Here is a 22,264-nt window from a genome sequence, read left to right on the forward strand (position 1 = left end):
TGCAGCCTTTGTGGAAGGCATAGTGAGTAAGTGCTTTTGGCTAATGCCAAACAGAAAGCTCACCAGATTACTTATTCAATAACATATAGAATTTAGTAATTTTACTAGTGAATTATGCGTCAAATCACTCCACTGAACAACAAAGATATTATATTCTAATATAACCTTATGGCTTCATATTGTTTGAGAGTTATTAGTGTAAAACTTTATAAATTAAATAGAATTTTATAGATACTTTTCTTTCTGTGTAGAGAAGTGGAAAGGGTGGAATATTGTTGTGGACAATTATGCAGACCATAACAGAGCATTTGTGTTCAACAAACAGCTTTGAATTGTAATTTTCTGCAATATACATAGTATGGGTACAATTTATAGTCATTACTGTGTATTAGGAAAGTTATTAAAATTCTTAAACTTGTTGAGGCTTTCCACAACACCTTCCCCAGATTTTAATTGGTTTTATCTAGTTCCATAAGAGAGCTCTTTAAAACAAATCAAAGTGCCTTAAATCACGTCTTACCCATCGAAGGACAGAGATATTCCTCTATAATCTGGCAGGTTTTCCTGAGAAATGAAATCAGAAGGTTCTCAACGATGAATTAAAAGACTTGGCAGAAGATAATTTATGTGCTTTTTGATGGGCTCAGTTTCAAAATGACAAAAAAAACAATGTTTTGTAACAGAAGGGTTAAATCTTAATCTCAGAGGTTTACAAAGCTGCTAGTCGCAGTCTCCTTAAAATTTAATATACCTCGTTAATGCTTACTTGCAAACACTGAAGGATTTTTATGATTATAATCATGTGTTACAGCACCTAGTACTGTTTCTAAGCAGCATACTAATCAGCTTAATGAGATATTACTGCACTTTTTGTTGACTAAAGCAAAATCCCTTTTATTGTTCTAAAGCTTGTCCTTTACTTTATTTTTTCCCAAAACATTATCTTGTTTTATTGTACACCAGTAAATATCATACCATCGTTTTTTTGTCAAATCATAAAACTATCTTTCTCATTGTAGAATGTGTAATATATTGAATATGGTTAATGGAACTGAAAGTTACAAATGGATTTCTATTTTTTTCCCCTCTGTCTTTTCTAATGAAAATGGGAGAGATGCATAACATTTCTTTTTCTATAGATTTAGAAATGTAAACAGGTGCAATTTCATAAGAAGACAGACAAGGGGATGGTAAAAGCTTATGCCCCTTCTGTAATAATTAGATTTTGAAACTGTAGCATATTTTAAAATAGTAATTAATGGTTATTGGTAAACATACAGAGTGATGAAAGCACATATATGATCACAATTGCATAGCACAGTTGGCATTTAATACACTTTTTATTGTTTTTACACTAATTCCTTTGCATTATTATGAGTAGGTAAAACATAAAATGCAAATTGTATGTCAGTGATTCAATGCTTGTAACTCTTTCACAGTCTGAATCTAAAATATCTTCTGATTTTCAGAGATGGAGGAAGCTAGTTTGTGCCTTGGTGTTTCTTCAGCTGTGCCAGAAACTGACGCCCATCTCAACAGCACTATACTCAATGGGCAGTATTCAATGAGCCAGAAGCTACACCAGATCACTTCCCAGCTCAGCCATGCCTTCCCAGAGCTCCAGAACAGGCAGAATCCAGAGGAGAAGGCATCTGCACCACTAGAAGACAAAAGCCACATGTCCATAGCAAACCAGCCCATCAGCAGTCAGATGGCACTGTTAGCAAACCAGCTCAACAGGGAGGTTGACACCAGTTTGAATGGGCGTGTGGATTTGCAGCAGTTCTTAAATGGACAAAACCTAGGAATTATGTCTCAGATGAGTGATATAGAGGATGATGCCAGGAAAAACAGAAAGTACCCATGTCCCCTCTGTGGGAAACGCTTTCGATTTAACAGCATCTTGTCACTACACATGCGCACTCATACAGGAGAGAAACCATTTAAATGTCCATACTGTGATCACAGAGCAGCTCAAAAAGGCAACCTGAAGATACACCTGCGTACTCACAAACTTGGAAATCTTGGCAAAGGTCGTGGAAGAGTCCGAGAGGAAAACAGACTTTTACATGAGCTGGAGGAGAGAGCGATTCTTCGGGACAAGCAGATGAAGAGCAGCCTCTTGCAGCCACGACCTGATGTGAAAGCACAGCAGAATACCCAGCCAATGCCTCTTGCAAACTGCAACTTGTCTGTGCCAGCTAATCACAGCACACCTGATATTTCAAACCCTGTTCCCTCTCCAAAGCCAGTCAGCGTCCAGGAAGAAGTTGTTGCTCAGACAGCTGGGTTCAGATGCACGTTTTGCAAAGGCAAGTTTAAAAAGCGAGAAGAGCTAGACAGGCACATAAGGATCTTGCACAAGCCTTACAAGTGCACCCTGTGTGACTTTGCTGCCTCACAGGAGGAGGAACTGATCAGCCATGTGGAGAAGGCTCACATAACTGCAGAGTCAGCACAGGGCCAGGGCTCCAACGGGAATGGGGAGCAGTCCACCAATGAGTTTCGCTGTGAGGTGTGTGGCCAAGTGTTTAGCCAAGCCTGGTTCCTAAAAGGCCACATGAGGAAGCACAAGGATTCCTTTGAACACTGCTGTCAGATCTGCGGGAGGCGATTCAAAGAGCCTTGGTTTCTTAAAAACCACATGAAAGTCCACCTGAATAAGTTATCTGTCAAAAACAAATCTCCGAATGATCCCGAAGTACCTGTCTCCATCAGCAGTATGTCCCAGGAAGCTCATGCAAACTTGTATTCAAGATATCTGTCGTGTTTGCAGAGTGGTTTTCTTCCTCCTGACAAAACAAGCTTAAGTGAACAAAATCAAATCTATAACAAAGGAGATATGCCCATGAAAGAGAAAGAAGTCTTGGGAAAACTCCTTTCACCCATGTCTGGCATTGGCCACAGTATTGCTGAAGGGGATAAACATTCTTTATTGGGCTGTCTCAATCTGGTACCTCCTCTGAAATCCAGCTGTATAGAAAGGTTACAAGCTGCCGCCAAAGCAGCAGAGATGGATCCAGTAAACAGCTATCAGGCCTGGCAGCTTATGGCAAGGGGAATGGCCATGGAACATGGCTTTTTGTCTAAAGAGCAGCAGATACAGCGCAGCCATGAAGACACTTTGGCAAATGCTGGAGTTATGTTTGATAAGGAGAAGCGGGAGTATGTGTTAGTAGGAGCAGATGGCTCTAAGCAGAAAATGCCTGCTGATTTGGTTCACAGCACTAAAATGGGCAATCAGAGAGACTTGCCAAACAAACTAGACCCTTTAGAAGGCAGTAGAGATTTTTTGTCACATGGTATGAACCAGGGACTCGATTACAACTTACAAAGTCATGGAAATGTAAAAGAAAAGCCAACTGAATGCCCAGACTGTGGAAGGGTTTTTAGAACATACCACCAAGTGGTTGTGCACTCCAGAGTCCACAAAAGAGATAGGAAAGGAGAAGATGAAATAATTCAAGGTAGTCTTGATGAACGCCGTGGGTCTGGCAGCGATCAAGAATCTCAGTCTGTCAGCAGGTCAACAACACCAGGGTCCTCTAACATTACCGAAGAGAGCGGAGTAGGTGGGGGTCTCTCGCAGACGGGGAGTGCCCTAGAGGACAGTCCACACCCTTCCTCACCCTCCTCTTCAGGTATGATGACTTCTTCCCTCTCTACACTGAAAACATAGTAGCTATATTTGAAATCACAGCAGCAAAGTAATTTATGCATTCTCTTGTTAGGTCATTTTCTAACAGTCCACAGAGACATAGTGTTATATGTCAGAACATCTGTGTTTGGGTTCCCTCAATGCCTTTGAGATTAATTCTCGGTTCATCCTTTTTCCCCTCCAAGGGTGGGTTTCCTAGGCTTTCAGCTGTTGCTTCAGCCATGCCACTGGCAGTAGCGTGCAGGGTCTGTACGTTCATCAATGGGAATGTCACTACAAGGGCCTCTCCCTCCAGGCTCTGGAAGTATTTTTTTCCTCCTCTTCTCTTCATGGTGTCTATTTTGCAGACCCTTCCTTTTCCTCTCTGAAAAGGATGAGGAAAGATGCCTTCTTCAAGCTCTAGCTCAAAGAAATATGATTAATGAGCAGTGCGTTGGCTAACCTCTTTGATGGCCCTTATTCCTACAACCATATCATTTACTTAGCTGACATATGTACTTGAACCTGGCCACTGGATTGATTAAGAGGAAATTCAGATTGCTAACTTTTTGACAATCTTTTAACTTATGTGCACATTTTAACATTTATGAAACCTTCTGGTTAATTCATATCTATTTGAAAATCCAAGAAAAATAGAAATTGGACTGAAACATTTTAATTGCACTGTATGTCATGTTAACTTGTTGTGTATAAAATAGCAAAGCAGATAATATTTCTTTGGAGATGTCTATAAAATATTGAGCTTCCTGGTACAATTTTTAAAGTTACTAGCCTATGACTGCTGAAATAAAATCTCCAAGTAATAACAGGTAAGATTTCTGGCCTCATCTATATTTCCAAAGTCACTTACTAATGGATAGTAAATTGAAAGTTATATCTTCAGCCCTTTATAAAGAAAGCACCTCACTAATACTGTAATCATTCTGCAAGCCTAACAACAGAGGAAATCATGCCATAACAAATACTCTGTTACTAATGGCAACATTGATTTCTGCAATCAGCCATTAAGTCTAGAAAATGAAAGACAGTTTGAGGTACCTTAAGGCATTACATTGCCCACTGTTAAAGAGCTGGTAGCAGGCTATTGAGGGTAATGCTTTTTATTTTTTTCCCCATTTTCGATAAATATTTTAGTATTGGAGGCAATTCACTGTTACAGTTATTAAGTATATGCCAGTTTATTTTTGTTGTTCTTGTCATGCTCCAGTATACTCTACTTCTGAGGCCAAATTAATATAAAAATAAAGTGTTAGTTTGCTGGCTTATTACAAACCAGTAAAGAAATTGTTAAGACACATAAATCTGCACTCCACATTCCACAGATTCCTATAGTACTTAATGCCGTTGTTTAAATACCATGAAACACACTGTCTACTCTTAGAGTCATAGCCTCATTTACAATTTATTACTGGTGAGACACATTAAAAAATTCTGTGTAGGAACAAGGGAAACAGGCGAGAGCTAATTTCATACTATGTAGAGTTGTTCAGAATGTTTTAAAAGGGTTGAAAATGTGTCAGGATGAAGATTAGTTTTCTAACTTTCACTTTCAAAAATCCTAAATTTTGGAGGGGTTTGGGGGTGACTTTGGGGGAGAAAAAATGTTCTTCTTCAGTATAGAAAACATCACTTTTATTTTGCAATGCCACAGACAGAAATAAAGAAACCACAAATCGGCTAAGTTCTGTCTGAAGCCTGGAAAAGTTTGCAAAGAAGACACATGAGTCCTGAGTGAGGGTGAACTGATACAGACTTAAGAGGATTCAGAACAACACATGTGAAAGTTGGTGTGTTTTGAGTACCCTGAAAAACTTTAATTCCAAGAGTTCTGCTTCGCTTAATGTATTGTTGTGTGAAGTTTTTCCTGTCCTCAGAGACAAAAGATAACACTGCAGTCTTGTTGTTTCTGTGGCCACTAATATAAAATTATTTCTGACTTAAACTACAATTTATTTAAAGCATTTATTTTCACTCATAATTCATTTAGACTGAAGCGTATAAAAATGAAAGCAAAATATGTGCAGTAACAGTTGCTAGAAGCACGTTCATTTTTACTACAAAAAAATAAGACTCATATTGTATTTTATATTAGTATCTGATGGTGTCCTTTAGTCTGTTAGCAGTAAATCTAGGACAGTTCTCAGTATCACACATCCTACCATAGAAAGTGTGCACATCTTTATAACTTATTAATCAGATGAAAGGAAAACAGAATTGCATTTTACCTGAACAAAATATAAATATTCTTTAGTACTTTAAAATTAAAATTTATTGCAGTATTGCTATTGCAACTTTTTCGTCATTATGAAGTGTGTATTCTATCATTACCTGTGAAAGATAAACCTGCAGAATATAAAGGAATCAGATTTTTTGAGTAAGGGAGAATTAAGTAGCCATTGAATCTTCTATTAAGAAATTACCACAAAACACAGTTTTACAAATTTCTCAGACTGCATAACAATGTCTCAAAACTTAATTTGCATCACTTGATTCTTTTTTGCCGAAAACTGGGTCAGTAGGGCCTGAGAAACTATTTTTTCAGATCTTAACCAATGAATTCTTCTTTATAAATTGGTGCTCTTAACATGATAGTAGTTCTGAATTCATCATAAAAACCTTTTTACACAGTGCCTCTTAGAACAGATCTCCAGAAGAAGGCTTACAATGAGTGGCAGAGAAGTCTTTGTTATCTGATGTAATTCTTTGCAAAGGAGGATTGGGAATGGAGTGCCTGTTTAAAAATGTCTAGCTCAGGCTGAGAAGAAGAAAGGGTCAAGTTTGCAATCAAACAGTTATTGCAGAGATGTGTGACTGTCACTGGCTGGGCTAATGTGGTATGCAGCTGTTTGTTATGTGAGTAAAAGAATGTTTGAATCAGTGAACATGTGAAAATGACTCCAGTGAACCAGAAAATGTGTTTGTTCTTTAGCTCTCCAAACTGCTGAGAACTAAGCTTAAGATCAACTGCTAAAACTAGGACCTTTGACAAATTGAGAGGTCATATTTTCTAACAGAAATGAACGAAACTAGTCACACAGATCATTTCCCTGTGTTTTTCATTGTTTTATCTTGTTTTTTGTTTACTTTTGTGTGAAATTATGAGAGTCAAATAAATGTCATTTCTGTCTCCACATACGATACAAAGGGAAACTGCTGTAAAAAAAATCTGTGCCTGCACATACAACACCATCTGCAGATGGAAGGGTATATGTGGAGATGCTATCTGGATGACTCCTGTCTACATGCAAGCACACTTCTGAAATTAATTTTGCAGCATCGCAGCAGAAATGCATCAGAGTTGGACTAGATATCCAATGTTATTTCTAGACCTCTTATTTCTTTAAAAAAGTTGTATTTATACAGGTTTTGCTTAGGAATTAATTCATGGAATAATTAAAACTTAATGTAGTAAGAAATGATACTGTTCATTATATCCAGCAGGGTAGTACCTTCTGCATTTTCCTATAATTTTGGTGTGGGGATAATTGAAGTCTTGATAGTATGAAAGGGGTAATTGAATGCACTGACCCTCCAGTTCATTAAATAAAGTAGGCCAAGTTACAAGATCAATGGAAAGCACAGGGATTAAAAAAAAAGAAAATAAAATACTGTTAAATATAACCACTTAATATAACCTGTATGCAGCACTTAATGTTGACTTTGGCATAATTTATTTGATCAGATGGTTTGTAACCTTTCAAACATTTTTTTTTTGGTGGTGGTATTTTTTTTATTGTTGTTATTTTTTGTAAAAAAGCACTCATTATTAAACAGAATTTCAGCCCATATTTATGTCCTTTGACATAAAAAGCTTTGGTACTGGACATCATTGCACAGACATAGTAAAGACAGTGATACGATCCTCTTTCTTTCTTTCGTTCTTTCGTTCTTTCTTTCGTTCTTTCGTTCTTTCTTTCGTTCTTTCTTTCGTTCTTTCGTTCTTTCATGATAGTCATCAACTGCTTAATGTGAACAAAACAGGCAAAAAATTTAAGTCTGAGGATTAAGATCTTTTTTTTTTTTTTTTGCTTGTGCATTCCAATTGTTCTTAAAATATTTGGCAATGTCAATTAGTAACTGAGCAGAGTTAGCTGATGAACACAATTTTCCACTAGACTGAGCACCCTATTGTTGTCAAGCTAACAGCAGATTTCTGAGGTCATTATCATTCCCTGGTAGCTTGGCCCAGCTGCTTCATGCTGCAAAAGCCAAACTTTATACTGGAGCTGTGGGATGGCATGCAGCAACAGGGGGCTGGGAAGGGAGGAGAGGGAAGTTGGCTGAGAAGCTGTAGAAAGTCATTAGCATCTGAGGAAAGAGAAAGTAAAAGTTTCTAGGTGTTTCGAGGGAAATCTGCTTTCTTGACCAGCTTCCTGTTTCCTTCCAGCCCCTCTCTGTACCTCAAGCACCAGTGTAATCTCTCAAACCGGGTGACCAAGTAAACAACAGAAAAACAGAATTTCTGTTGATAGTCAGTCCCACATGAAGGACTCAAACTAATCCAATGCCTTTAGCAGGTATTACATTTTGCTGATCTTAATAAAGCCTCACTTTCCCAAGCACTGACATAAGAAGTGGTAAGGAAAATATTTTGGTTTGCCCATCTGAGGATATTTTACCTTAAGAAACAGTTGCAAATATTGAGCTGGAGAATTGCACACAGTTAGCACTGCTTTGGCAAGTTGCCAGTCCCAGAGGACAGCAAACAGTACTTTTATTCTAGAAATTCTAGTTAATATAGGCAATTTCTGTCTGTGCCCTTTTTCATTTTTTATTTATTTTTTCTCTTTTTCCTTTTTGTCTTTGTTGGCCTCATTTGGTATCAGGTTCAGCAAGATGCAAAGCTGCACTTTTTTAAAGCTCAGCTGTTATAACTGAGCGCCATATGCAGCCTTTCAATCCCTGATATGGAATAGTGTACATGCTGGTCCATGTTTGTAAGAGATTTACTGAAGCTTGAGTTGCGTGTATTAAAGCTGTGTACATCTAGACATTTGGGAAAGTACTTACAGCAAAGCTGTTGGGGATGTAGGCCTATACGAATAAACTGGCAAAGATTCAGCTTTTACTCTTACATAATGCTTTAAATTGCCATCTCTGTTGAAAGGTCAGAGTTTACTTGTGGAGATCATCACTGTGGTCCCAAATCTGTTTATTTATTTATTTTTTATTTTTTTTTTCTCCACACTGGCTTAATGGCAGACAAGTTTCCTTTTACTTCAAGACATAAAAAGCAACTTTAGGAGGCTTATTACACAAGTGGAAATTCTATGGCTAAGTATCTTCGGTAATGTTTTGATGTTATAACATTAATTAATGATGTTTGAAGGGCGAGGTTTTATTTATAGTTGCATTGCTATAAATCTGGGATCAATTCTGCCAACACTAATGAAATAATAGAATTAGCCCCAACATTGCTACTGTGAGGCTGTACTCTGTTATGAGTAACAGCTGCAAAAGGGCACTGTACTAAAAAAATAAGAAAACACCTCCCTGTCGTGTCCTTGCAAAGCACATGCTTTATGACCTCTGGAGGGGATACAGTGAATTTTGTGCAAGACAGATGTCCAAATTCTCTCACAATGAAAAGGCCGCAGACTGATTCTCTTTTCTGCCTCTTGTGATATATTCAAGTAACTTGGTCTATTGGTGCTAAGATTTGATCTTAAAAAATGTATTTTTTGTTGCTGGGAAAAAAAAGCATAAATCATTGTTTTGTGTTTAGCCCTTAAACTGCAGTCTGGGTGTGTGTTTCTAGGTAAATAGGATTGTAACTGATGGTATGATATGATATATTTATTACTAGGACAGCTCTCAGCTACATTGAAAGAATGTTTGCTTTCATTTAGAAATTAAATAATAAATTTAGAGGTTCAGCTTAGACAAGACCCCAGATGGGAACTTCCTCCAAGCTCTTCAGTTTTCCTCCTCTGTTTCACTGATCTTGGGGTATCGAAATAGCAATATATTTCTGTGGTATTTCAGTGTCATTTATTGATCATTTCTTGGGATTTGTCAAGGCCACTCTCATAGGGTACAAGGGGCACCACTGTATTATTACAATGGGATCTAACACATAGCGGGGAAACCTGAGGTCCAGCCCCACCCAGTGGCGCCTGATTTGGGCATCTGAATTTTGATTCTCCTGGGCCATTCTTAGTTCCCTAGCATCACACCCCAGGGCAGGTTACAAGGCCAAGAATCCTAGGCAAAGATCTATGTGTCTCAAAAACACTGTCCTTTTCTGGAAGACTAAGGAACAGGATTTGTGATCCTGAAGTCCTGAATCATTTTGGCAAAAATGCATTGCCCACCTTCTTTCCAGCAAGGGAAATAGTCTCATCATTTCCTAAATCATTGCTCTCACTCCCAGTTGACATTTTTCTTTATCATTAGTCTGGATAAAAGCAAGTCTCTAGAGCTGAAAAAGTGAGATGGCTATATAACCAGCCTACTTTTTTTGGTAGTGAAAGTAAACTTGTCTCCTTAAGGCTGAATTAAAGGGCTTTGTGAGCCATGCTAGTCTTCATTTTGGCACAGGAAAAAATTTCTTCAGGTCCTCTGTCCATGCCACACATGCTGGCTTGGGCTCGTGCTTGGTAGCATTTCAGCCACATGAGGGGTGCAAGGAGAAGCCCTGTGTGACCAGCAGGGGAGTGAATTCTGGCCCATTTTGATAATGAGTTGACAATAACTGCACCTGTGTTTCCTTTCAACACCCTGTCCCAGGGCCAGCACTACTGGTCATTTGTACCTGCATCAGCTGACAACACTGACTTGGAGTTTAAAGAGTCTTTGATCAACACTGCTCCCAGCCGCAGAGCATCCCTTTATCCTTGTCTGTAGCAAACCCAGCCTGGGCTTTGGCTTCTCCTCTGGCATTGGTTTAAGCAGGTTGACTGGGCCAACTTAATGCTATTCTTCCTTCTTTAAGATTTTCTACTGGTACTTTAAGATCTTATTGCCTAGGCTAGCTGCAGTTTAGATAATTAGTCTCACAATTTATTAGACAGCCACTTTGGGGTCCGGATAAAACCCAGAAGTTTGGCTGCGCAGAGGCAAGTACATAAGTGAGTATTATCAAAAGTGAGGGAGAAGAAGAGGGGGAAGGAAACACATTAGGCAGAGGTCCAAGAATAGGCTGAAATACCAGTATGGCATTTTCTGTTTGTGTGCTGCAATCACATGATGTGGAGTGTGACATTCTTAATAGTTCAGTCATGGGCAGCCTAAATTCCCAAAGAACCAAAATGCCTAAGGTACTGTGGGTCCACCTGAGGGACACAGCCAGCGTAAGGTGATCTCAACAATGCTGTCATCTAGTAACTTCATGTAAGTGGCAACTTTGTGATGGTGACCACTACAGTATAATTACAATCAACTTCGTAAGAAGGATAAGGAATGAAAATAGATGTTATTGAGAAGGACAACATGTAGTAGAGGACAAATATAGAACATTTCATAATGCAGCACTCTATTTCTTTTAAGCCTTGTCCTTCAATATTTGAAAACTAAATCACTTTCACTGATAGTGAAAAGACAAGAGGACATGACGGGCAGCACGATAGCAGTGTTAGCTGTGAATTGTCACTAGAAGAAAGGTCTGAAATTGAACTATTATACAAGGGAATCCATGTTGCTACTCATCTGCCAAAACGTTTGGATAATACCTGTTACATTAAAGCCTGACACAGCAAGTTTGTCTCTACTGAAGAGAGTGTTTGACAGTAGTAGGCTTCTGCCACCTTTCTTAGTTTTCATGTGGATAACAGTTTCAGTATCTGGCTGAACATGGGGAGATAAACTGAAGCCAGTGAGACTGCTGAAATAACGCTAAGGAGTAGTCGCCATTCCTTTTGTACTGAAAGAACTGTGAAAAGACCTGAAACTATGTTTGAGGCAGCCAGAATTGAAGAACTCACAGCTGTGGGTACAATTGGTGCCCATCAATTCCCAGGCATTTTCCTCACAGCTCCCCAGTGGTGAATAGCAATTTTTTTGCAAACATATCGTGGGGCAAGAAAAGAAGCACAGTAGTAACCCTGTTGCAGGTTCTCAGTCTATTGAGAAGGGTGATTAATGTCAACATTAGACATGCTGCAGATACCTTGCTTTTTATATGCAGCAACACTGAAGTGATCTCATCAACTATCTGAACATTCAGCAAGTCCAAAATCAAATGCTTGTGTGTCAGATATACACAGCTGTATTTGTACTGTTGCTCTATCTAAAGAACATGCCAATTGCTTTACTTAGAGTGAGTTGAGAGAGAGCCTCATTACTAAGAACATGTATAGCATTATCAATGAAAAACATTATTGTTCTTTTCCTCAGTGGTTTTCGTGTCCTCAGTTTTCCTTTTATAGGAGCCCATGCTAATATATCTTCAGACAATATGGGGCCTGATTCACTACTCCCATGCACATTATGTCATCATTTTCATCTCTACACAGTGGGTGGTAAATAGACATTAGAATAGTAACACTTTTTATTAGTTTACATGTGTTTTGAAGAACTATAAATGTGCAAGACAATGGAGAATCTGAGTGCAAGGTAGTGTTTTTATTTTATTTCTCCCCCAAAATATACAAAATGAACTCTCATCAGTCAAATTTGAGCAGAACTGAATATAGCAAAATGTAATTTCTTCCAGTGAAAGAAAGGTGTCCATGCTGTAGGTTCACATACTGCAGTTAGAAGGTAGGTGAGTTCATCTTCATCCCCTGATGTTGTCTTACTGGGCTTTTAGTTAATTTCTGCCCTTGATGGGCATTAAGCTCCTACAACTTCTCTTGAGAGAGTTCTGATTGTTTATTTATTTATTTATTTATTTTTAATTTTTTGTTACTTCCTAACATATATTTAAAAAGCACTGCTGTTTTGAATTTAGTTTGATGATGCTATTGAGCCTAGAAAATATGGCAAGTTTTTTAAACTTAAATCCTCAACATGCTATGCTGCTATGCTTGGTCATCAGCTGGGTTTTCATAGCTCCAGTCAGAATTTCAAAAGATTCCTTAGTCAAAGAAAATACCAGACATTCAGTAGCAGAGAGCTTTCTTAAATTGTAGAGTAAATTTGGGCAATCAGAAAGGCAGCATTTCAAAACTGTTTTCATTGTTGATGGCTGTTCACAGAAAGGTCTGTAGGAGACAAATCAAAAAAAAAAAAAAAAGAAAATTAGTATTAGTGTATTAAGAATAAGTATACAGACGGTCATTTAAAAATAAAAAGTGAAGTAGGTTAGACTATTTAGTAGCAATAATTTCAGGAACTGGGTTCCATTTGGTTATTTTCAAAACAGTCACTGCTGAGTAGGTAGCATAATAGAAACAACATGAAATTCATCAGATGAACCCAAAAGAATTCTATATATTCTTGAATGAACGAACAAACAAACAAACAAACAAACAAACAAACTTTGAGCTGATTGCTGTGTGTCATTTGTTTTATAGACAGAAAGCAACTTCTTTAATTCTATCTTCTTTATATTTAACCAAATGAATAAAGTTGATTATTAGCTGCACATGTGGAGCCCTGTTGAAAATCAGGGACTTAAAGGAAATATATTGCAACTGTACTCAAACCTTAAAGGCATAGTATTCTTTATTTTCAAAATACCACCAGAAAATGAGTATATTTCTAATGTGACTACTGTGTGGGAAAATTGTGAGACAGGTGGACTCTTTCTCCAAGGGATAATATGAACATCAGCTGACTTTTATACTGTGGAATTATGAGTGAGCTGTTGAGCATCTAATAGTTATGTAGGTGTTTCATTTAAACCTTTTATTTTGCTATCTAGCTTATAGTTCATTTTTTATTTTATCTTTTTGTAATAGTTAGGAATATGGAAATAGCATAGTTGTAATATAAGAATAGAGCTATTCTCTATTCTACTACCAGTTAACATCATCTTTTGAAGTATAAATTAGAAGGGCAGAAGAGTGAAGTAGGAGTCTTCCAGGTTTGTAGTTGGCATTTTGTCAGTGTGGCCTTGTCTCACACCAGTGATCAAACTCAGTAGGCAGTTAACACTGAGCAAACAAAGAGACTAACAAAGTTTGTCTGCTTATGACAGTGCCAACAACGGTAATGTCACTTCTCTTAAAAACATGCAAAAATGTATGTCAGGAAAGAGGCACTGCCGTTCAGACTGACAGGAAAACGCAATAGCTGTCCATCTACTCCATGACATTGTGAAACAGAATAAGCACAGAAGTTGCATTAGAAATGGCTTTTGCTGACATAAATATTGCATATACTATTTTCTTAGACTCTTAACTTTTATAGTACGTTCAGCTGAATGCAGTCTATATGCGGGGAGAACAATGTAGAAATAGATGACCTACCCTGAAGTATTTGGCTTATAAGGTCTTCCTTTTGATTATCTATGTCTGGATGGGTGAACAAAAATTCAGAACTTCCCTTGAGACAAGTAACATGCAATATTTGCTGGCATGTTTTCTTCCCTTTCAAATATTCCCCAGACTGTACAGACAAAAGACAGATTAGGCTTTGCATCAGATTTACTAGAGCTCTTCCTCCTTGCCTTTGGACTCCAGCTTGCATTTTACACTTCTGTCTGAAGTTGCTGAAGAATTAAGCTTGTGTGTGCACTCTTTGTACATAACAGGCTTTCCCAAGTGACTATTAAAAAACAAAACTAAGACTGGCTATAAGGTTCTAGTAAATGTACATGTAAATGGATTCTATTTAAAAATGGCCCATGGCATCTTTCTGTAATGACCATCTTTTTGCTGCATGCAGAGTGCTGTTGGCATTAGTGAATTAAAAAATACACAGATTTTCAAGGATTTGGGTCTGATTTGCATTTACAGTACAGATGTTTTGCACTGCACAGCAGTGAGGTGGACCTAAAGTACAGGAAGAAATACAACACAGGCACACTTCAAGCTTTTGTAATGCTGCATGATTCATAAAGCCAAAATCTGATATACTGGTGTCATCTATTTTGTTTTAACCAGTTACATCAGGTATGAGTCTAGTACAGTGATTTGGAGCCAATCCGGAGAGTAGTTATAATTCCTTCTTGATCTTTTAGGGCTCTTCTGTAAATGTTGTCTTTTCAGAGGTACTCCTGTCTTCAGTTTCTGTCATATATTCTTTAAATCATCACCTGAATTTTTGTGTGTTAATTTTTTAATTTCTTGTCAATAGAAATAGAACCAGTGGCTCTGCCTATTCTTAATATATAAATGTGGGTGTTGTTTTTTTTAACAACCTATTTCCTATGTCCCTTTAAATTTCTTCCATTTGTTCTTTACCTCTAAACAATCTTTCATTACCAAGTTGTTTATCTGAGAAGAAAGTGAGACTGTCTCTTTGTATTGCTGAATAACATCACTCTTTTTCTTGAGAAGTCATTACACACTGACATCATATTGTTCTTCATTAGATGATCTGTTGCCTGAAAGTATCTTGGTGACATTGAACTTGAAAGCAACAAGAGTACAAGTGCTAGGATGCCTGGAGAGCAGAGCCTGGCAAAACCTTGCTCAAGCAAATATTCAAGATATTTGTTAATGCCTTTTTAAAATTATAAACCACCCCCACAGAGGTAATTTTCACCTCTGAATTTTTGCTTGTTTCTTAGTCCAGCCCAGACTTCAGCCATCACTGTTACAATGCTGGAAGCCAAGTCCTACCTAGCAACGATAGCCACATACAATAATTTAAACTTAAAGAAAAATAACACAGCTGCTGGTAGAGTAGTGTCCAGAGATTTCTAGGTGCTTTTCAACAATGAAAGGGTGGTTTCTGTCTTGAAATTGTATGTGTGTGCATAGAAAAAGACCTTCGATATTCACAAAGACCACAATTAGCACTACGCTGTAATTGCTATTCCCTGATTAGCTGGAAACCTTATGTACTCAATGGATGTTCTTTTTTATGTTCATGTGAAGTGCTCACAATGTACTTGTGAAATTTGTGCAAGTATTCCTTTGAATTGTGCTGTTTCACAATTCATGGAATCTCAAAATTTCTATTCCTTTGACTAGGTGTGTAGCTCTAGTGGTAAGTCTTAGTATGAAGACTTAGACAAGAGAAATCATTTAAGTCTTTGTAAACTCTTGACCATGCAAATTAAAATCTAACTTTTCTTAAATGTAATGTATTAATCTGTTTAATTGTACTGCTCTGTAAAATAGCCTTCCTATACATTTATTTAACATAAAGGGAAGAAAGAACACAGACATCTAAAGAGGCTGACAAAATTCTCCTTATACTCCGCAAACCCTGTAAGACAAAATTGGAAGAAGTGTGTTTGTCTTATTGAATTCACAAGTGGGTCACTTACTTCTGTGGACACGGGATCTAAAATAGCTGCTATTATCTCATAAACAACTTAATGATAACAGGAGGTTTTGAGACTTCTGTTGTTGTTGTTGTTGTTTGCTTGCTTGCTTTTGTTTGTTTCTTTTATTTTTATTTAAATTATTTTTATAGTATTTATTTATTTTTACTTATAATAAAGCAGCAACAAAAGACTTAAAATATCTTCTCTTTCAGAAGCCTGGTCAGGGTTGAGGTGCTGGAGCTGAAATTGATTCAGGAGTTGTGTGGCCCAGAAGGGTGTTTATAGTATTCCTCCCTCATTCAGCACGTTTTAACCACTGCTTCAGCCTCCCTCTCCTGATCACCAGCTGTAGTTGACAGTCTTCCAGATCAGCCATGCCTGTGGCTGCTAAAAGAACCAGTTGTGTTGAAGGTAATACTAGGGGAGGTTCCTACAGCCGTTACTCTGTCCAAATACGTTTTGATTTATGAGAAGCCAGAGCCACGTGACTTGTTAATTCTGCTCAGATTACTAGCAAGTAATCTGCCAGCTGTGGTGGTGCAGAGAAATTCCAGTTTGAGAATCCCTGGTACACAATAATCAAACACAGAGCTTGAACGGGTAATGCTCTGTTTGCAGATCCTATTGGATAACTACTAACGTTGCATGGGTGAAATAGATAAAGTTGGGAAGTCTGCACTAGAAGTGTTTGCCTTTACACTTATTTACTCACTGTTGTTGCCTTTGTACAATAATACCTTTTCCCTAAAGGCCTTTGAAAAACTCAATCACAAAATAGAAAAAGAGTGTTTGTTCTGGGTAAAATTTGGAAACATTGTTCTGATGGCACCTGTAAAACATGATTATAACTCCCATAGCTGTTTCTTCTCACATTTAGAGAGGAAAATTCTTTGCCTCTAATCTCAGGTGCATACCTGTGGAAGGCTTAGATTCCTTCAAGTGGTATCAAAGTAATGATAACAGTGTGCAGCTGCTGACTTCCTTTCCTTGTTGTTACTCACCCAGCTGTTTAGAGGAGAAGAAAAAGAGAGAGAATCTCTCTAATCAGCCATATGGAACAAAGTTTTATTTGCCATAGTAAGTTAAAATGTACGTTATTGGTCAGCATCTTAAATGCGAATGTTGACATAGCTTTTCAGAGGTACCAGATATAATGGGAAAGAAAATCAGATACATTTAATTCACATTATTTAGTTTTAAGTACAGACATAGTTTATTCTATCTCAGTGGAGTTTCCATCACTGGAGTTTGCCTTACCCAAATGACCTATGAGCATGGAAATCAGATCTCATCCCCTGCTTTCAGTCCTAACAGGTAACTTAAGAACTGTTGAGGTGGAATTTTGGTTTTCTACAATGCAGTTTCAGTTTGCTTACACACGTAAGTATTCTGGATCAGACCACTGGGCTATGATGTCTAGTATGCATCTTTAGTACCTGTTGATATATATAATGCATACAGACAGTAGAGATTTTTTGGTTAAGAAAGAATAATTTTGCTCTTATTTTAAATTGAGCAAGAAACATAGTTAAGTATAAAAAAAAAAAAAAAAGTGTTTTTTTTTTTTTTTTTTTCCTAAACACCATCAACAAAACCTTCTTGAGTGCAAGTAAATTTACACTCAAAGAACACAAATAGAGAATTATGGGACTAATATGTGTGTGGTTTTAGTGAGTCTCCATTCCAGAAACTGCAAAGGAAAGTAATTTTTTGGGGGCTTGACTTTGAAAGTTTGTCAGGTCCACATTTAAAAATTGTTCTGCCATTTCATTTGTGCATATGACTATAGGTCCTCTGGTTATTGACATGTTGGCTTCCAACATCCCACTCAGGAGACGTATAATTGTAACAGAACGTAGAAGTTAGGCACACATCTGTGTATCTGGGATTGGTGGTGTGACTAAAAGGCTTAAGCTGAAGGGAGTTGTAACCCTGTTTACGTTGCTTATCAGAGCACTATGAGAATGCTTTTTTTTTTTTTTTTTTTTTTTCCCATCTGAAACCTGGTGTATTTCCAAATGATTTAAGAATACATTTTCTTTTTTCCCTTATATCATGCTTAAAAATACATTCCAGAAAAAATAATACCCGGTTCTCTGGGATGAGATCTGCTGTATTTTAAGCAGTCTCCTTTCTGTGATACTTTTTCTGATACTTAATGTCCTTTGACTTGTACTTAATAATGCACCAAGAAATGTTTGATCTCATAAGAATCTTTTTTTTTTTTTTCTACAAATAGCCACTTAAGTAGTTCTGCTCTGTCTAACAAATTTGTAATTTCATATGGTGAGGTGTTATCTCTTAAAAAATAAGCCATGATCCACATCATCATTGCAATTGTTTGTTTCCTTGTAGAAGCACTATAATCAAGCTATTGTGAGAGGTTTCATAAAAAGTGTGCAAATATTTTTCCATGGAATGTGACTCTTTCTTCATCTGATGGCCCATGCATCTATTTGTCTCACTGTTTCTATTGCTGCTACTTACAAAGTCTTTGACGAATATAATAGATTTTGTGGAATGACTCTGTTGTAAGTCACTTCCAGAATATTACAGTATGCAGTTAAAATGGCTCTTGCAATTACCACTCTCCAGAGCTTGTCTTTTATCTTGGTACCTACTGAAATTAAGAATTCCTTCCTTTACTCACCAATATTTTTAAAAACTATGAATGTAAAAATAACATTGCTATAATAAATTTACCTAAAATTCATTTGGGACATTTTTATTCCAGTTAATTCATTAGGATTTTTTTTTTTCTAGAACTAGATATACAAAAAAGTATAATATATTCTTCTGAGAGAATTACTTTGTGGTTGGGAGCATTTCACAGATGTGTTTACTTGGGGGACAAGAGTGCCATTGACAGAAAGACTGTCTAAAATTTACCTCGTCTGTCCTCTGCTGTGTAGTAATAAATTTAGGAAACAAAAATCTGTACTTCATTTTAATATAATCTTTTCACTACTTATCTGAAGTGTATGGTTATGTATCTGCAGGTTCTAGGTCTGAGCATGCCCCCATGGCAGAATCAGCCTTTTTGTCTTCCTAGCCAAAGACGATGGCTTTGTTAGTTATGTGTGTGTGTGTGTTTTGTTGTTGTTGTTGTTTGTTTGTTTGTTTGTTTGTTTTGTTCCCCCCCCCCCCCTTAGTGAGTAAACAAGAAAATAAAGAGCTGGAAAAAAAATCAGGAAATGTTCTTGTCCTATTCCTTCCTTTCACAGCTATAACAGCTCTAGGGCATGAGTGTTCTGTTGCAAATGACTATGCATATGATGAAAACATCTTAAATAAAGTGATATTACGATATTATTACAGGAATAAATAACGCAATGGTGAAAACACACAAAAAACAGTGAGGTGTGTTAATGTAATTTAACCAAAGTCAAATAATGTAAGTATAGTTCATATACTTTAGTCAAGGTATGTCATATATATGTCATATATATATATATATATATATATATATTAGTCAAGAATATAAAAGACCACACCTGTTCTTTTTTTGTTTGTTTGTTTTTGGTGCAGAAAATATTTGCTTTTCCTTAGAAGGCTGAATCATTTAAAATTTGAAGTCTTGGCTGTGGAAGTCCAGCCTAACATTGCTGCTTTACTGAAGCTGATAGTCAGGATTTCTGGCATTTCTGAGGTTTGTATGCTGCATGGAATGCTTGGAGTAGTGGGAATGGTCTCCTGAATGGGTCTTCCTTGTATCTTCATCAGGTGGATAAGCCAACAATTTGTGTGTCTCTTGTCCTAGCACCTTATGCCAGTGAATTACTTCTGTCTCATCTTTTTCTTAAAATTATGGAGATATGGACATATTTGCCGTTAGCAATCTTGAAATAGTAGCTTAGACAATTGGATTTAAAAAATATTCTTCTACATGGTTTAACTTTCTAACAAATCTTTATCCTTCCTTTTCTTTTGGGCCTTTGATACTGAGTAGTTTAAACTTTGCTCTGATCTGTGTGCATATATACATGTTTTGGCCTATGAAACTGTTTATTCTTTTCTCTTTTGCTTGGTTGTTTTGCTTATTTATTTCTTTTAGTACAGAAGAGAGATTTCTGACTGAAAGCTGTTGAGTTTGTAGCCTTTTATTTATTTCCACAGCTGATGTAGAACAGTTTCCACAAACTATCAAACTAATGCATTCATATACCTACCAAACAACTCTTGGATGGTAACAGCTGTCTTTTCCTATCACATATGATCCACTTCTAACTATGAGTCTTTAAGTGGAAGATTCTATATGATATTAGTGGTTCCTGCAGTCTCATTTTGTTGGAAGTGGGTCATGGGGAAGGTCTTTATTCTTAAGTTCATTTTATATTACATTGTTTTCTACTTTTATAGGTCAGTGTGCTGCTTACGCTGCATGTTGCTATCTGTGTTTTGTCTCCTGGCTGAAATCTCCTTGTGTTGATTCAAAACATTTTCTGATTTTCTTTTAAATATAATTTTGTCCCTACTATACTGGCAAAAACCACAGCTACTGTGAAGTAAATCACTTACGTGTTTTATAGCTAAGATAGCCTTTGGGATGGAGGTATTTCTAGATTGGTATTCTTGGAGAAATATTAGCTAATGTTGTGATCAACTCTTAGGCTTTATGAATAAGTACAATAAGTCTTGACATATGTAGTTAATTTCTCAAATGCCAAAATACCTGTATAAATTCAGCCTCTAGAAATGGATGCATCCTTATTCTACTAACAGAGAGTGGGTCAAGTACTTTGCTGTCACTGCTTTTAGAACATGTTGGCTGGGGAAAGCTAAGTTTGACTCTCTGGGGTAGTATGGATTCATAAGCTTTAACAGTTTCCATGCATGCATGCTTCTTTGTAGTTCCTCATTGAATTTATGCTTGCCTTCTCTTTTGATATTTTCTGTAGAGATCTGTGCCATATCTGTCCATCATTCCAGGATGGACAGATATGTTTATAATAGCATATTTTCAACCATTCTTAAAATAAAAATAATTAATCAAAATCATTTGGTCAGCTTCTTTCCTGTCTAATAGGCTAGTTTTTACACATTTATAGTTGTTGGTAAATCTCAAAGTAATTGAGAAAGAGGTAAAACATTGCTAATTCCATTCTATACATTGCAAAACTGAGGTGACAAAGGCAAAAGAATTTGCTTAAGGTCATTCAGTATTCCAATGGAAGAGTTAGTGGAGCATCTCCTGAGTTTCAGTTCAGTGATTTATACAGTAGCCTATATTGAGTTTCTGTAGTTGAATTCTGTGGTTCTTTTTTTTTTTTTTTTTTTTTTTTTTTTTTTAAGAAAATTGCAGATTTTTCTACAGCCAGTATTCATCACGAGTGCATCCAAAGTAAAAATATTATTGTATCAGCTGTCAAATAGGTTGAAAGCTCTATATTTTAGAGCTCATTATTCTTCTTGGACTGACTGAGACCATTTTTTTTTTTTTTTTTTTTTTTTTTTTTGTCACACAATGGCAAATGTCCAGAACAATGAAACAGATGCAATTAGAGTAGAAATTAGTGTGACTTTTTAACTAGGCAGCTTTAATAGTTAATGGCTGCTGACCTATGGTGGCTAAAGCAGTACTAGTTGTTCAACTTACACATAGAGTATCCTAGAACAGTTTTCTGTTGATATGTTGACTAAGATATAGCCATAAACAATCTCCCAAATAGGTAGGACACTCTTCAGTTTCCATTAGTTAAAGGATAGATATCTTATACATTGTTCCACATTTTGGAGGGGCTTATAATCAAGACAGCCAAATGGGCAGTTGAAGTGCTATTCCCTAATGTCACCTCTAAATCACTTGCTCTTCTAGCTCTTCAAGAGTCATAAAATAATTTTTTTTTTAACCTTGCATAGAATCACTGCCAGCTGGTTAACCTGTTGCAGGTAAATGTGAATAAATTTGACCAACTTATTCTAAGATCCAGAAGAAACTGCATCATAGAGATAAAACCAGTTGGCAGTTGGCAGGGTAGATACATTCAATCTCTGAGGAAAGAGAACCTCAGTAGAAGACTGTTATATCTGATGCTGTGTGTCTGGCCTTCCAGTCATAAGCATGATAGAATTCAATATTTATTCTAATTTACCTTTTGATTTCAATTATTTTCTGGGAACTTTTTAGATTTCCATTTTGGAAACTTACTTTTCTCCATGCATTCTTCTTTTCATAGCCTGTAAGGAACCATACAGTAATCAATGTTGTAATTTTCCATTAAAGTATATATCTTATTTCTTCCAAAGTTATGGCATATTTTGTCAAATTAAAATAACAGGTAACA

General features: G+C 36.8%; 1 protein-coding gene across 21 annotated transcripts in view; it reads left to right on the forward strand.

Annotated features, from left to right (window-relative positions):
• The window catches only part of ZNF536 (zinc finger protein 536), a 353,866-nt gene that overhangs the window by 160,617 nt on the left and 170,985 nt on the right, over positions 1-22,264 (forward strand). For all 21 annotated transcript variants that reach the window (XM_084533183.1, XM_084533173.1, XM_084533176.1 and 18 more), the window contains one exon: positions 1,470-3,641. In XM_084533183.1, coding sequence (XP_084389309.1) covers positions 1,472-3,641 — 2,170 coding nt within the window. In that variant the 5' untranslated portion in view covers positions 1,470-1,471. The remainder of the gene's footprint in view (positions 1-1,469; positions 3,642-22,264) is intronic.

Source organism: Aythya ferina (assembly GCF_964211825.1).
Source record: "Aythya ferina genome assembly, chromosome: 12".
NCBI lineage: Eukaryota > Metazoa > Chordata > Aves > Anseriformes > Anatidae > Aythya > Aythya ferina.